Source organism: Odocoileus virginianus, chromosome 12 (genome assembly GCF_023699985.2).
Source record: "Odocoileus virginianus isolate 20LAN1187 ecotype Illinois chromosome 12, Ovbor_1.2, whole genome shotgun sequence".
In the NCBI taxonomy this organism is placed as follows: domain Eukaryota; kingdom Metazoa; phylum Chordata; class Mammalia; order Artiodactyla; family Cervidae; genus Odocoileus; species Odocoileus virginianus.
The window spans coordinates 11,461,800-11,477,627 of record NC_069685.1 but is presented as its reverse complement, the minus strand read 5'-3'; the positions used below and the strand labels follow the sequence as shown (position 1 = coordinate 11,477,627).

The window sequence follows — 15,828 nt, the reverse complement described above, 5'->3', positions numbered from 1 at the left end:
GGAGGCAAGAATACTGGAGTGGGTTGCCATGCCCGCCTCCAGGGGATCTTCCTGACCCAGAGGTTGAACCCGGGTCTCTTCTGTCTGCTGCACTGGCAGATGGGTTCTTACCACTCGTGCCACCTGGGAAGCCCGCTCCACAAGGTTCTCACCCGTAAAGATACTCCGGGTTTGCAAAGGGCGTTCTGCATTCTAGGTGTCCACCTTTCTTATCCTTGAAAAAATTGCCAAGGGTGGAAAAAACTCAGATCACCTATATTCTGTCCCTTCTGCTGAGTATGTTTCTCTTGGTTCTCAACCCTGATGCTGAGAAAATCTCTAACCAGCAAGGGCTAACTTCTGGATTTTAATGGTATGGCATGGTGGGGGTTACTGAGGTGGATATACGGGAAGACTATGGAACTTATACCCATTTTACCACAGATAATAGAAGAGTATTGGAATGAATTAAAAAAAAAAAAAGAAATCTACAGATACTTGAAAGGCATTATGAGTGTATTTGAAACCAGGTCAAAAATAAGCCACAGGTTCTCTTGTGATTTCTGAAACATCTTTGTTTAATCATAGAATTATTTTCATCTTCCATTCATCATAAATAATCCACTTCATCACTTCACCAATCCTTTTAAAAAAATTTGGTATTTAGCATAAACACTGAACATTAGCCAGAGGTGTGTTAGTTTTAACCAGAAGAGGGAAGAATAAAAAGAACCCACAAAAATTTAAAACTTAGAAAAGAACACATGAAAAGATGAATATTCTCACCCATTTAAAAAATAAAATTTCATAACAGCCATTAAAAAAATCCAGGTGGAAAAATGAGCAAACATAAATATAATGTAGTTCTTTCATAAATACATTTAGACAAAACAAATGTGTAAAACAGTGCATGGACATATTTCAAGATATGAATAATTAAATCCCAGTAAGCATGAATTAAAAATAAAATTTGATTTTATTTTTTGTCCTTTATGGAAAAATATGCACAGTATTTGTGTAAAAAAAGAAATAGGCATAAACATATCAATAAAGCCACCAAAACTCACTACGTAAAGATTATTTGAAAACAGAACACACTTTTTTAAAGCAAAAGATAAAATGTTATAGCATTTTTAGTTGAATTTTATCCCATAGTCACACCTACTATAGGTGAAAGACAATAGAGGTAGATAAGTTGAGGGGGAAAAAATCAGTATTCTAAACTATGCTGCAGATTTTTATGATAGCTCAGACAGACAATTCCATTTACTCTGAAATTCAAAGAAGTTTGTAGGAAAAAAACATAAAAAACCTTTCTGTTCTCCATACATAAGCATCAAAAATATAAAGCAAAATTATTGTAGTTTCAGACACAAGTGAATTTGTTGACAATAGGAATTCTTGACAAATAGCCTGTTTAGCATAGATTTTTGCGGGGTCTGGCACTAGCCTTAAAACTTACACTGAGGCTAACTCTTGTGAAATGTATGAGTTTCAATGACATTGAAATGACTCAGAAGTAACACAAGATAAGAGCTGGCAGTAACAGTACTGTAAATTTATGATATTGGTAAACACGGTGAGCTTCTAAGGAATGACTTTTTACTATTGATAAAATAACAGCAAAACAGCTGCTAAAGCGATGATGTGGCCTCAGTGCAACTCAGGATGCCAGTGTCATCTGTTAAGTCAGGAAAAGTAGAGAGGTGTGACAGAATGGTGTGCAGGAAACAGAGAAAAAGCGTTCCCTCATTTCTATAAAGCAATGACTTGATTCTCTAACTGGGTCGTGAGAGCTTTTCCAGTCACAGTAGAAGCAAATATTGGGTACTCCATGGCAAACTGATGCCAGTTTGGAACTAATTGTCCTTGCTGTTTTGGTTAATGAATGGTTTTACATCTTCTGTGTCCGTTTTTCTTTCCATATAGCTAGACAGAATGTGTATATATAACATTTGTTTGCCTCGATGACCTTTATATCTTCATCTATTCATAACAGCAATGTGATTTAATTTAAAAAAAAATGTTGCAAACATTTGTCAAATCTGCCAAGGAAAATTTTCATTAGTAACGTTTCAAATGCCTTAAGTGTACTTGATCCAAAGATGTAACAGGCTGCTTCTGGCTAAAAGGGGAAATTTGTGCTCAGCACATCAGTGTAACAGGAAAACAATTTTGGTCTCAGTTGTGGAATGTGGAATAATCCATCATTAATTGTTGCCACTCAAACTAATTGTAACATTTCGGTGTCTCACATTTGGCTCTTGGGAGTTTCCAAGTATGCTGGAAAACAGGTAAGAAAGAAATGATGGAAGAAAAAGGGAAAACATGTGAAAAAATCCTGAAACCCAAATCCTGTAGTTTATCTTGAAACCTCATGTACTTTGACTCATAACTCAAACATCAGGCCCTTTCTTTGAAGCAGCTTATAATAAATTTAAGACACAGAACACCACAGTCTCTTGTAATGGAACTGAGGAATTTCTGTGTGGAAACTATTTGAAGGAATGTCTTAAAAAATGATATCAAGAAATGCAGATGACTTATGCTTTTCAGCCTCTATTCAGTCTGTGACCCCTGCTGAGTTGATAAGGAAGAGGCATGTCACAGTTGCAGAAAAAGAAAGAATCATATGGTAAATCAAATAAGATTTTGGAAATATTCACTGTCATGGGAAGGGCATTTTCCTGATGATGTGACCTCATTTCAAACAGTACAGTAACTAGGAGAGAGCTTAGTGCAGGGAAGGTGGTGCGAGGAAAACGTGTTTGTTTTTTTGTCACTTTCATGACTGTTTTCTGCGTTAGGAAAAAAGAAAATTAAACAACTCCAAAATACTGTACCACCCCTGGCAGTAACCAACAAAGTAGGTTTTGGAAATAATGCTCTCGTCAAATACATTTTAAGGCACTTTAAACAGTTATATCATATTTTTGTGTGTAAAAAAATAAAATATGCATCGAAGCAATGTTCACAAATACAAGTCTTCAGAACCGTAAGTACAATCCTGTACATATATACATGGCTGTGGAACGACCGCCTCCTTTGTTACACTGTTGGCCTCATCAATTTCACTCCCTGCAAGAAAGGAAAACAGGACGTTCAGAGTTGGACTGTATCCACGAACAATGTGAGAGCATCAGTTAACACCAGATAACTTATGCTACAAGGAAGAAGAAGAGGCCTGCCTAGACAGCATTATACAAGCTGTGATCCAAACTCCCGGATCCAAACCTGCCCACCTCACTGGCCACAGACTATGGCATGGCTACTCATCTCTGCTGTGCTAGATGGGCCCTGTGGGTCTTAGTATTATCAGCAAGGTGGAGGAGACACTCGTGGATACCCTTATGATGGACACTTTCTATTTATTTTTGTGGCCAGATGGGATGGCTAAATAATTTCAAGCCTTCTGGGTGATTCCACATTAGTCAGTGGCCCCCTGGTTGGGAGTGATTTCTATACAAATGGGAAAAGTGAGTGGCATTGTCCAGTTTAGTTTCCCTTTTGGGACATGCTTCTGTTACTCTGTAGGATAAATCCCAGAGCTTTTAAACATTTAGAAGAAAACTTTATTCTGATTAATTTGCAGTTTACTAGGATTGCATATCATTGATGGAATATTGGGATTTTCAAATAATTTTCTTCATTCCTTGTCAAAATTGATATGTATAAATTCTAGTCTATCATGCACATACACATCATTAGCCATGAGCATGAATACAAGTGGAAGTTTTCAAAGGGGAAAAAGAGTAAAAGAAAAAAAGGTTATTAAACAGTTCCTCTAGCAGCTCTGAGTGGGAAGCGACTAGCCTGGCGTGGCCCCCAGCACAGAATGCCGTTTGCTCACATTTTGTTCAGTAACAAGACGGGCGAAGGTGCTGGAGCGCTACTCTCTCAGAATTCTGGGGACCTAGGGCTCCCCTTCTAAAAGCAGTCTCGTAGTGGGGGAGAGCAATTAGGACAGCTTGGGATTTACATACACACACTGCTATATATAACATAGATAAACAGTAAGAACCTACTGTATAGCACAGGGAAACTACTCAATATCTTGTAATAACCTATAATGGAGAAGAATCTGAAAAAGACTACACATTATTACTCTTACATTTAATCGAATCATGTTGCTATACACTTGAAACTAACACAACATTGTAAGTGAACTACAATAAATTAGATAAAAGCAATCTTGTATTTCTGTTTGGAGCATCATCGTGGTGTGGGGGGAAGACCTGGGGGGACAAACAGACCACGGTTCCAGTCCTAACTCTAGCACTGACTACACTACCCGTATAACTCTGGGCAAGCTGCTCAGCTCTCTGGGCCTGGTTCCCGTGTGTTCCGTGGGGACAGCAGAGCTTGCTACAAACAGTCGTAGAGAATACAAAACTTCGGTGATGAGGACAGTGATTGTATCAGCTGGCTTTTGTCAAACACCTGCCATGTAATCCTCCATAACTCTAAAGAGCAGATGTTATCATAAGTCTTAGAGTGGCAGAGACAGGTAGAGAGAAGTGAAGGACACAGCCAGGGTCGCATGGGCAGGGTGGTAGAACTGGCAGCCGGGCTCAAGGGTCCACACTCTGAACCTGGCGAAGCTGGACGTGCTGAGCATACATGGAGCTTAACAGGTGGTGGCGGGGCTATTCCGTTTTCAGGACACTTAGGACGTGAAACTGAGAGACTTTATTTTCTTGGGCTTCAAAATCACTGCAGGTGGTGACTGCAGCCATGAAATTAAGACACGCTTGCTCCTCAAAGAAGAAAAGCTATGATTAAACTAGACAGCATATTAAAAAGCAGAGACATTACTTTGCTGACAAAGGTCGTCTAGACAAAGCTATGGTTTTTCCAGTAGTCATGTATGGATGTGAGAGTTGGACTATAAAGAAAGTTGAGCATCAAAGAATTGATTCTTTTGAACTGTGGTGTTGGAGAAGACTCTTGCAAGTCCCTTGGACTGCAAGGAGATCCAACCAGTCCATCCTAAAGGAAATCAGCCCTGCATATTCATTGGAAGGACTGATGTTGAAGCTGAAACTCCAATACTTTGGTCCAATACCTGATTCGAAGAACTGACTCATTTGAAAAGACGCTGATGCTGGGAAAGATTGAAGGCAGGAGAAGGGGATGACAGAGGATGAGATGGCTGGATGGCATCACTGACTTGATGGGCATGAGTTTGAGTAAGCTCTGGGAGTTGGTGATGGACAGGGAGGCCTGGTGTGCTGCAGTCCATGGGGTCGCAAAGAGTAGGACACGACTGAGCGACTGAGCTGAGCTGAAGGACACGACACAGGGGGCTCCGTCACTGGCTGTCTCCTTCTCCTACTCATCTCCTGTGACAGCTGCCACCTTCTGAGTGGGCTGAAAGTAGCCTTGCAAAGTCTGAGCTGCTGGGAAGGAGGTGCTCTATGGGTGCTTCCGCAGTAGGTGCTGCATCTACATTTTGTATGAGTCACTCACTTTGTTTTATTTGGTTTTTAACTTAATATATAATTTGTGGCTTGCCAGGTGGTGCCAAAGGTAAAGAACCCTTGCCTGCCAACGCAGGAGATGTAAGAGATGTGGGTTCAGTCCCTGGGTTGGGAAGATCCCCTGGAGGAGGAAATGACAACCCACTCCAGTATTCTTGCCTGGAGAATCCCATGGATAGAGGAGCCTGGAGGGCTATAGTCTACAGGGTCATAAAGAATTGGGCATGACTGAAGCGACTTAGCGCACATAATTTAGGAGATCCACAAATATCAAATAAGTAAGAAGGCTTTTGAGCCAAGTGTGGTAAAATTGACATCACTGTGTGGCCTTGTTTGCTACTGAACTCTTATTAAATTCCCAAACACGTAGCTTGGCAATACAAAGAAGTTGTGAAGCGTCTGGAAAATTAAAGAGAAAGCAGACATTCTAGATAAATCCAAGTGCTATTATGCTTAGAAAAACATGAAATCAGGACACATGTGAATGAAGAGGCAAGGCAAAGCTGGTGTGCACCCGAGTGGTGGGGCACGTATATTTTGAGTATATTTACTGAACTTTTACTTCACTGTAATATGCCCGTCAACATGAGCAAATTAAAAACAGCTTTTAATGACTGCATTTTAAGTATCATAGTGCTTTTATAACAATGTAGAACAATTGGTCCTCAACTCTCTTGTTCAAGTTGAAACAGATTAATGCATCATTATTATTGAATTTAGTTAAGAAAATGTGTACTTGAGAACAAGGTTATATGTGCAAAAGCTAACATGCATGAGTGGCTAAGATTCAGAAATAGCATTTCAATGTGACTTGGATCCAAATAAGATCCTTCTAGAGTCTCACCTTCTGCCTTGACACCATCCAAGACTTTATTGTTGGCACCAACACACTCCCCAGGAGGATCTGCACTGGATGGTAGATGAGCAAGGGGACGGATATTAGAGAGAGGTACTCATGGCCTGCAAACACGATCTTCAGCATTGGGATTCCTGACGAACAAAGAAGACACAAAACCTAAAGGCAAATTCATCAAACTAAATTCATCAAATTTAGTCATCAAACTAAAGACACGGGCCATTAAAACTTGACCTTGGCATGCACCATCTTTCCCCTGTGGATATTCACAGAACCAAACAGGGACTGTCTCAAATGAATCACCGAATCTTTCCATCTTCCTTTCACTACGTAAAGCTCTAAGCTCTAGAACAGATTAAAACTGAAAAGGGGGTCAGTTCAAGGGCACTGGGAACTCTCACTGCCTGTCTAACAAGGAGAGGAGAGAAGACAGTGTGGAAGAGAGTTGCTTCGAGAAGACTGAGGTATACCAGTAGAGGTTAAAAATGGATCATTTGCTTAGTAGTAAAACACTCCACTGGTCTTTAGGGAGGCCTGCTAGACACCATTTCAAAGCACCTAAGTTCACTTTGGGGCTGAAAGGATTTGATAAGATAAATAGGAGGGTACTTCAGCCCAAAAGACAGTCATAAAGGCTTTGCCCACTCTTTCGGCCAAGAAGCTCAAAGCGCTTTAAGCAGTATTGTGTATGGCAGATGAAAATTCTAAGATCTGCGCTGAGTGATTAAACCCCACAGTGAAGGTCTTACCAGAACTTAGGTAAGTGGATCCTGCTACTGAGTCTGCTGCTCTGTTGTGCCCATGGCAAAGCATGAAGATTTGTAAGTACCCACCTAGCACGTGTACCTATTAAGCTTCTATAACAGAATTCAGACTCCGGTGATTTGACTGTTACCACCAATTGCTTTAATGTGGCCCAGTCATCAGACGACTGTGTATGCACATCAGTTTTGTCATCTGAACAGCTTTAAGAGCTTAGCTTTCTTTTTGTTTCTTTGAGAACAGCCACTGAAAAGGAACCAAGCTCCTAAACACATGCAATGATGGCCCATAAATAACATTTTATTATAACCCGGTGAGGAAAGCTCTGCTTCAATTATTTTTACCTTCTAATAAATTTTAAACCTTTATGCAAAAATGTATTTCATGGCTGCTTTCTTTTTCATAGCCCCACATATCATTGCCATAAACTGCAAACACTTAACTCTTCCCAAACAATGTCTCTCTCGAAGCTCCAAATGTTTAGTCTTGCACAGTTTCTGTCTTCTCACTGATACAAAGAACAAAGGAGCTTTGTTTTTGAATGTGATATGCTTAATCCATTTATTGGATCTGAATTAGCAGCATCCAATATTATGGTTCCAGAAAGTTATTACAATGAGAAATGAAGAAGACCCAAACATATATTCTTCCTATTTTTGGAAAAGGCTATTACTTTTTTTTTTGGTTGCTCTGGATCTTCATTGTGGTGCTGAGGCATGTAGGATCTTAGTTCCCTGGCCAGGGGTCGAACTTGTGTCCCTGGCATTAGAAGGTGGATTCTTAACCAATGGACCACCAGGGAAATTCTCAGGAAAGGTTATTTGGCCCAAAAGGATGATGTGAATGAGTTGGAGGGTGGGGTGGAGTAACGGGGGCATAAAGGGAGAAAATGATGTAAATATGGAAGTATTTGTTTCTAAAAGTGATCAGAGCAGGGATTTCTGGCTCAAAATTCAAGGCCTGTGGCTGCTGGGCTGAATCACCCGAGTTCCACTTTCTTGGCTGTGCTCGGGCGGGCTCTGTGTTGTTCTTCAGTAAGCCAAAGCAAGTTCACAGCTACAGTCACAGAGCTACCTCTCCAATAAGCAAGACACACAAGGTGTCTTAATGGAAACGACCTTGGCAGCTCACTGTAGTGCGATGAAAAGATAACAGTAATGATGACAATCATGTTTCTGTGTGCGGTGAACGCTTAACTAGATGCCAGGTGCTGTCAAGGGCTCTCCCGTATGAATGAAATGCCTAGAGGTTGGATAACTTTCCCAAGAGGTGGGGGCTTTGCTGCAATTCAGGTCCCCTGGGTTTCTGGTTCTGTGTCAGGCTGGGGTCAAGGCCTCTGAGGTCTTTAAGACATCCTGGGAATGGTGGCTCCATGAAGCAGAAGAGGACCTGGGATGCAAAGAGCTCTCCGACCCAGAGTCTTTTTGGGACTCTCTCGCCCCGGGTTCCTCCCAGCAGTGCTCCCGGGGCGGCAGACCTTGGACTCCCCTGCTTCTCACAGGGGTGCACCTGTGATTTCACATCAGCCAGCAGCTCAGCAACTGTGAGGTCTACCCTCATAGCTGCAAGGGAACCCCAGATGGAAGCTGGCTTCTAGGAGCTTCCAGCGTACAACTGACCTTCTACCTCCTGTGGTCCCTAATACCAATGCATGTGAGGTTCTCTTTGGGCCTGGGGCTGGTTCTTCAGCTCTTTCATTTCATCTTCCAGTATACTCCTCTGTACATATTTGCTGACGGGGTTGGGACTCTGCAAACATCACTCCTCCTCATCAGTTCATGGCTCCCTGGATAGTTCTGCCCAGAGAGGGCACTACACGAAGTCTGGAGACGGGGCAGGTGTCTGGGGGTTAGCCCTAGTGGATAGCCCCTCATGCCCCTCCTAGGAAGTCTGATCTTCATTTCCTCTCCAGACTTCTACTGATAGGTTCTGAGATCTCCAACTTCTTCCTTTATTCCCCCAGCTCTGGCTATTCATTGTCCCCTCTCCACTTTCCAGTTTTCTATCTGTTTAATAGTCCCTGGATTGATGGGCTGGTGCATTTGCCCAACTCACCCCGGAGACACAGACCTTCTATCACTCAGCCTCATACCCCAGCCATGCACCTCAAGAGAGGGTTCTACCATGACTGGCAGCTGCTGTAGCCATTTGTTGAATGAAGCAGGGATTTCCCTTCACCACTTTGTGAGCCTGCAATACCTTCTGGTTAACTGTTTGTTTATTTGGCTGTGCCAGGTCTCACTTGCGACACATGGGATCTACAATCTTCAGTGCAGCTTGCAGGATCTTTAGATGAGGCATGTGGGATCTGGTTCCCTAACCAGGGATCAAACTTAGGCCCCCTGCATTGGAAGCATGGAGTCTTAGCCACTGGGCCACCAGTGAAGTCTCTCTCATTGTTGTTAATTGTCAATCAGATTTCCTATCATCACTTCCTGGTGACTGTTAAAAATATGATTGAAAATAAAATCAGAGAGGAAAACCTGGCTTCCGAAGATGAGGGTCAGGTCCCTTTGGTATGTCTTGTCACCCTCTCAGGGTGGATTTGCGACAGGCTGGTCCCTGTGCAGGGGGACCGAGACTCCAGAGCAAAGCTGTTTGTTTTGGGAGCCTTTCTGTGCCCTCGGCCTGAAATGTTCCCTTACTCCTCAACCATCCGACGATTCACTTTCCTTTTCAATTGTTAGCGTCTCCGCAGTCTCTGTGTCTCAGTCTTTCTTTCCCGTGCTTCCTTCAGTTTCTCCCTGTCTGCCTTTCTGGCCCCAAATCAGTAGCTTCTGCTCACTGCCTTTTCGTTTTCTCAAGAGTCAGAGTGGAAAGAGAAGCTGGGAGAAGTGAGTGAGGGGAGGAGAATTAACTCCATGCCCGAGTGGTCCAGGCAGTGGCCTCGATCGCTTGGAAGCAGCGAGTTTATGATCTCTGTTCTAGGGCCTCCTGGCTGGGTGTCCAGCAGTGTCAGGAGGAACACAGGAGATGCAGTAGGGAGATAGCCCGCACCTGCCACTGCGCTTCCCACACTGCGATTTCTGTCACCTGGCCATGAATTTGGCAAAACTTGAGCTTCAAGTCAAATCAGAGAACGTGGGCTAGATCTCGCTTTCCAGAAGCCCATGTGATGCACTGCCCTTTCATCCTCTTCACCCACCCTTTCAACAGTTCACCCCATCACTCATTCATTCATTCAACGAGCACCCGCTGAACAGGTTAACCGCAGCATGTGACACAGCCTCAGTAAGGAGACTCAGCAGGCCCGGGTGACCATCCACGCCTCCTCCCCGTGACCTTCCTTCAGGGCACGGTGGGCCCCACCTGTGCCCGCCACTCTCTCCCCAAACCGTTCTCTCCACCTGCAGGCTTGTCTTGTGCAGGGTATTTGCTAGTCAAGGAACCAGACTGAGTACAAGCCCCTCTAGGGCTCACCACCCCCTCGACGCCCCCTGTGCGCCAGCCACCGAGGGCGCAGGACCCTCTCCTTCCCGCCTTGTGCCCCCTGGGCTCGAGAGGTCTTGCCTCTCGGTCTTTGCCAAGGAGCTCTTTTTTGCCCAGCATTCTTGTCACCCACTTCTTGACCTGCCCAGTCTGTAAGCCCTCAGTTCCCAAACTTGCCTCCTCAGGGAAGTCATCCTTGTTGTCTCAAGCCTCCTTTCTGCTCTAGGCTTACCAACTGCGGCGCATTCCAGCCTAGCATCTGCTGCATTTATTATTACTGCTTGCTCTGTGTGTGTGTGTGTGTGTGTGTGTGTGACCCTGACTAAGCTGTGAGCTTCTTAGGGTCAGCGACTGTTTGGCCTTCATCTCTGAGCGTCTTAGTGCTCGGAAGAAGAGTACTGAAGGATTGGAATTGTGCTAATCCAGACCCCATCATAAAGTTACTGTGTAGACTATCACTCCATTTTCACTCCATTCATTAACTAGGGAGAAAAAAAGGGCAATGATTTCAAAAAAACCAAACAAACTTACTCGAAAGAGTTTTCTTTTTCAAGTAAAATTTAAATATAGGACTCTTTTCATCTTGCGATCACTGCAGTAATATAAATGAAGCAAATTAATTTTAATGCTCCCAGGTACTGATTCTGTGTCACTGTGGTTGACAGGATCCGACTAGACTATATGAGATGGCGTTTGACTTTATGGAAGTGAACACCACGCGCGCATTTACAATTTTACAGGGACTTTAAGCTGTCATGCTGAAAAATGTTTATAAAACATTAATCAAAAAATGCCTCTTTAATACAATGCATTGTCTGAAAGATGTTAGAAGGCGCATATTGTAAATGGATTCTTTTTCTGACTAAAGTAATTTCCACCAAAAGCATTTCCCCACTGCTGTACAAGCACACTGTGTGGAGAGATAAAGAGCACTTTCTCAGCACATTACTACCTGCTCCAAACACTTGGGAAATCACTAATGTACAGCATGCCATATTTCCATGTCACACATGACACATTCGTCTAAAATTATCCAACAGACTTTGACACTGCGGCATATTCCATAAGCAGAGCTTTCAACTGACATCTGCCAAGTAAGAACTTCAAGTGTGAGCTTTCTTCTTCTAACAAGCAAGTAAAGGCTTTCTTTTATCCTATACCCAGGATGGGAAGGATAAAACAATACATACCAGAACAAGTGGGGTTTTCTTTCCCCTATTTTGAACATGTTTATTTTATGTTCTCTGAATTAGAAAATTCCCTTTGTATCAGTGTTCTAAGTTTTAACAGTTACCTCTTTCTATTGGATGGATGGTTTTTAAATTTTTCCTGAGAAATACTTTCCCCCCACCCCTAGATTAAATATGGACCTTTATATAGAAGGCTGCTCTATTACTCAAAATATAAAAATCATTTACTGGGACTTAGCTGGTGGCCCAGTGGCTAAGATCCCTTGCTCCAATGCAGGGGACCTGGGTTCTATCCCTGGTGGGGGAGCTAGATTCCATATGTTACAACTAAGAGTTTGCATGCCATAACTAAAAACTGCCATGGCCAAATAAATAAAAAATAAACAAAAACCATCTACTTTACATAATTGTTCAGAGTTTACTCGTAAATGATGATGCTCTCACCATCTACTCATTCTTTCATTCCATCCATCCATCATTCATTCAAAAAATACTTTCTGGGCTTCTGCATATGTGAGTTACTGTTTCAAATGCTGAGGACATAAGGAGAAATGACATAGACCAGACCCCTGCCTTCTTGGGACCTGCTTTCTGTAGCTCTTGCCCCGATCGCCTTGGCCTCCCTTCTGAGTGCAGGGCTGGCGCATGCTTGCTGGTCTCTACAGCTCAGAGTTTGCGGCCCATCTCTGACTAACTCCATCTGTCTTCTGACTTGTAGATCAAGTCACCAAGTTCTGGACGGTCTTTTCTCCATCTAGCGCTGTCCTTCCTCCTCAGTTTTCACGGCCGCCTTCCTAATTCAGTTCCTCATAAAATCAAGCCAGATGACTCTCAGCCTCCTGACATAACCCCCGTCTTCAGACTCTTCCCTTCATCAATCCTACAAACCACAGCCAGATTAATCTTCCTAAGACCCACATTAATTAAAGCCAAGACCCTGCTCGAGAATTGCAATGACTTTCCAGTGCCCATTCATCAAATCCTCTATCCCTTCAACGTCAGTAGAGAAGGATTATGACCACTGCCATTTCGTAAGGGCTCTGCTTGCATTATCTCATTTAATCCTTACAACAGCCCTAAGAAGCAAGTGGCGATTTCCCTGATGAAACACAAGGCAACTGAGGGTCAGAATGACCTGCTTAACATCATGCATTGGTTAGGTGGTAGAGGCAGAATTAGACGACGGTTTATTTTCTAGTTTTAACCTTATTTTTATCGGCGTGTCATTGCTTTACAACATTGTGTTGGGTTCTGCTGTACGACAAAGTAAATCAGCTCTGTGTATACATACGTCCCCTCCCTCACGGACCTCCTCCTCCCCCATCCCGCCCCTCGAGGCCATCGCTGGGCACGGGCTGGCTCCCTCTGCTTTTCCGCAGCTCTCACTAGTTACCTACTTCACACACGGTAGTGCATATATGTCAACGCTGCTCTCTGTCTCGTCCCACCCTCCTTCCCGCCGTGTCTGCATGTTTGTTTTCTGCCTTAACTCCCAGTTGCCAATTGCTGTCACTGGCTCAGGCCTAGCACGTGTCTTTGTGAACACTGAGCCCCTGCCTGGATCTTGTCCCTTCTCTCTGGGTGACTAAATTCTATGGGTTCTTCCAGGCTCATCTTTACATTTTTCTCCACCGTGAAGGTGGGCTTCCTACTGATTTCTTCTTTTGAAGAATGAAGCCTCTCTTTCTAGTTGTGTTAGGGGACCCTGCTGACCGACGCCACCGTCCTGGCCAGGCAGGATGGTGACCACGGACATGAGTTATTTTACAACAGGAGTTCCTGGTGAGGAACTCGGAACTAACAAGCTACCACTGACCGGAAGAATTCAGGACAGGTCAAAAGGAGAGAGAAGACTTCAGTCCATATGTCCTAACAATCTTCCAGAATCCTCCTCACTGCAATCCATCTTGGCTAAGCGATACTGGCACCACCAGGAAGGACCCTGAGTCAGAATGATTGGCTACAGACAACCCGGAAACTAATCCCATCACCATAAAACCCAAGCCTCTGAGCCATGTGGCAGAGCAGTTCTCCTGGGTTCCCTTACCCTCCTGCTCTCTGCCTGGGTGCCCCTACCCAATAAAGTCTTTGCTTTGTCAGCATGTGCATTTCATTGGACAACTCATTTCTGAGTGTTAGACAAGAGCCCACTCTTGGGCCCTGGAAAGGGTCCCCTTTCTTCCAATAATTGCATCCCATAAATTTAGCATTTGCTTATGATGCTGTGATTTTCTTGTGTACAGGTTTTGTTTCCCTCTGAACACATGCAAAGTCCTTTAAGCTCCTGCAGTCTTTAAGCACAGGTGCGTGTGTGTGTGTTCAGTCGTGTCCAACTCTTTGTAACCCTATGGACAGTATACTGCAAGGCTCCTCTGTCCATGGGATTTTCTAGGCAAGAATACTGGAGTGTGGTGCCATTTCCTTATCCAGGGGATTTTCCCGACCCAGGGATTGAACCAGCTTCTCCTACCTCTCCTGTATTGCAGGCAGATTCTTTACTGCTGAGCCCCCACTCAATACATGAATGATTGATTATTTAAGAACAGAGGACGAAGCAATGTTTCCCATCGAAAAAGCCTGAACAAGAACAAATACTAGTTGCTTTACTGAACTATAAAGAGAATCATTTACACATTCCTCCAGGAGAAGGAGGAATTGTATTTCACAGGAGAAATATATATTCGATATGGTAAGAAGGAGAGAAACTGAACTGACCACAGAACCCAAACTTTGAAATGAGCATTGAGTTATGGAGTAGGAGAGGAAATATATTGAAAAATGTCCTTTGTGTCCTTTGAACTTGTTTCACTTACTTTCCCACTTCCCTAAGAGAGTGTATACTCCAATCACCTGGATCATTTCCTGTCTTTCAGAGATTCATTCGCCTGAATTCACTTGACTTGTTTTCCATTTAAATGCTTTCTCAGACTTTCCAAGGAGTTTTGAAGAGAGCTGCAGGCAAATCTGGAATCCAGTTGCTTCGCTCTCTAGTTGTCATGGAGATTTCCCACTTTTGTTCACTTTGTTCTTAGTTAGAAACATCCATAATTTTACTCTCCAAAAGTCCTACACATTGTTATTTGAATTCTACCCCTTCCTTCTTAGTGAATCTCTCAGCTTAAAAGCCCATGTTTGCCCTTAACAGTCAGTGGGATAGATGGTCTCCCCATCATAATGAAATCCAAGAAGGCCACTCTTTTTCCAGCATCACTAAATGCCAATCTGGGTCCCCCTCTCCAACATATACACACACATTTTCTCTTCAGAGACAAATGCTCACAGAAAGTCAAACTCATTGACACCGATTTATTCCAACCACTAAACAAAGGGGCAATTATGTGCCATTTATAGAACATGAAATGAAGATTCCAAAACACAACAGTTTTAGAATTTGATTAGAAAAGACTTTCAGGATTATCCTAAAGCAAGCTAATTTTCAGTTAACATAGCTGTTGCTTCATACGGAGGTTTATGATATGTCCAGTAGCCTACAGGAGGCGGTACAGCGTAGCTGCTAGGAAGGCTGATACAGGCCCCAAGAGAGCCCTGGTGGAATCCCATGCCTCCACTTGCTACTCTCATCAGGCAAGTGACTGAACTTCAGTTTTCACATCTGTAAAATGTGCCTACTTTGTAGTCTTTCTCTTTCCCTTAATAAACAGAAAGTGAAACAGTACACAATGTCTGGTAAGTAGTGAGTCTTCAGACACTGTTCCAGGTAAATAATTCTTGCCTAGAAAATCCCGTGGGCAGAGAAGCCTTGCACCGGCCCCACCTAGAGCCCCTGCCTTCATGGAGCTCATGTCCTCACTCACCGACCCAGGAGAGACGACAGAGAGCGCCGGGCCAGAGCGATCACCACCGCACCGCAGGGTCAGGCACAGGGCACCGAGGAGGACCCCACCGCAGGGTCAGGCACAGGGCAGTGAGGAGACAGCACTGCCATCCAGGAAAAACGCCCATGGGCAAAAGGGATGCAGTAAGCATCTGGGTTACTCTAATTTTTGTCTCTCTCTTAGAGTGAGTAAAAAGAACGGCAGCCCACTTCCAGGTTGGTGGGTATGGCTTGGCCTGAATCCATCAGAGAGGGGCTCACCAGATTAGTCAAGAGTCGTCCTGAGGTGTGGCCTGT

The 15,828-nt window shown here is 43.7% G+C and overlaps 1 protein-coding gene across 2 annotated transcripts in view; it reads right to left on the bottom strand.

The window, feature by feature from the left end:
- Positions 1-528: 528 nt before the first annotated feature.
- Positions 529-15,828, bottom strand: part of SLC10A7 (solute carrier family 10 member 7) — a 292,638-nt gene continuing 277,338 nt past the window's right edge. For both annotated transcript variants that reach the window (XM_020901268.2, XM_070474787.1), the window contains 2 exons: positions 6,304-6,449; positions 529-3,057 (listed from right to left, as the gene is read on the bottom strand). In XM_020901268.2, coding sequence (XP_020756927.1) covers positions 3,028-3,057; positions 6,304-6,449 — 176 coding nt within the window. In that variant the 3' untranslated portion in view covers positions 529-3,027. The remainder of the gene's footprint in view (positions 3,058-6,303; positions 6,450-15,828) is intronic.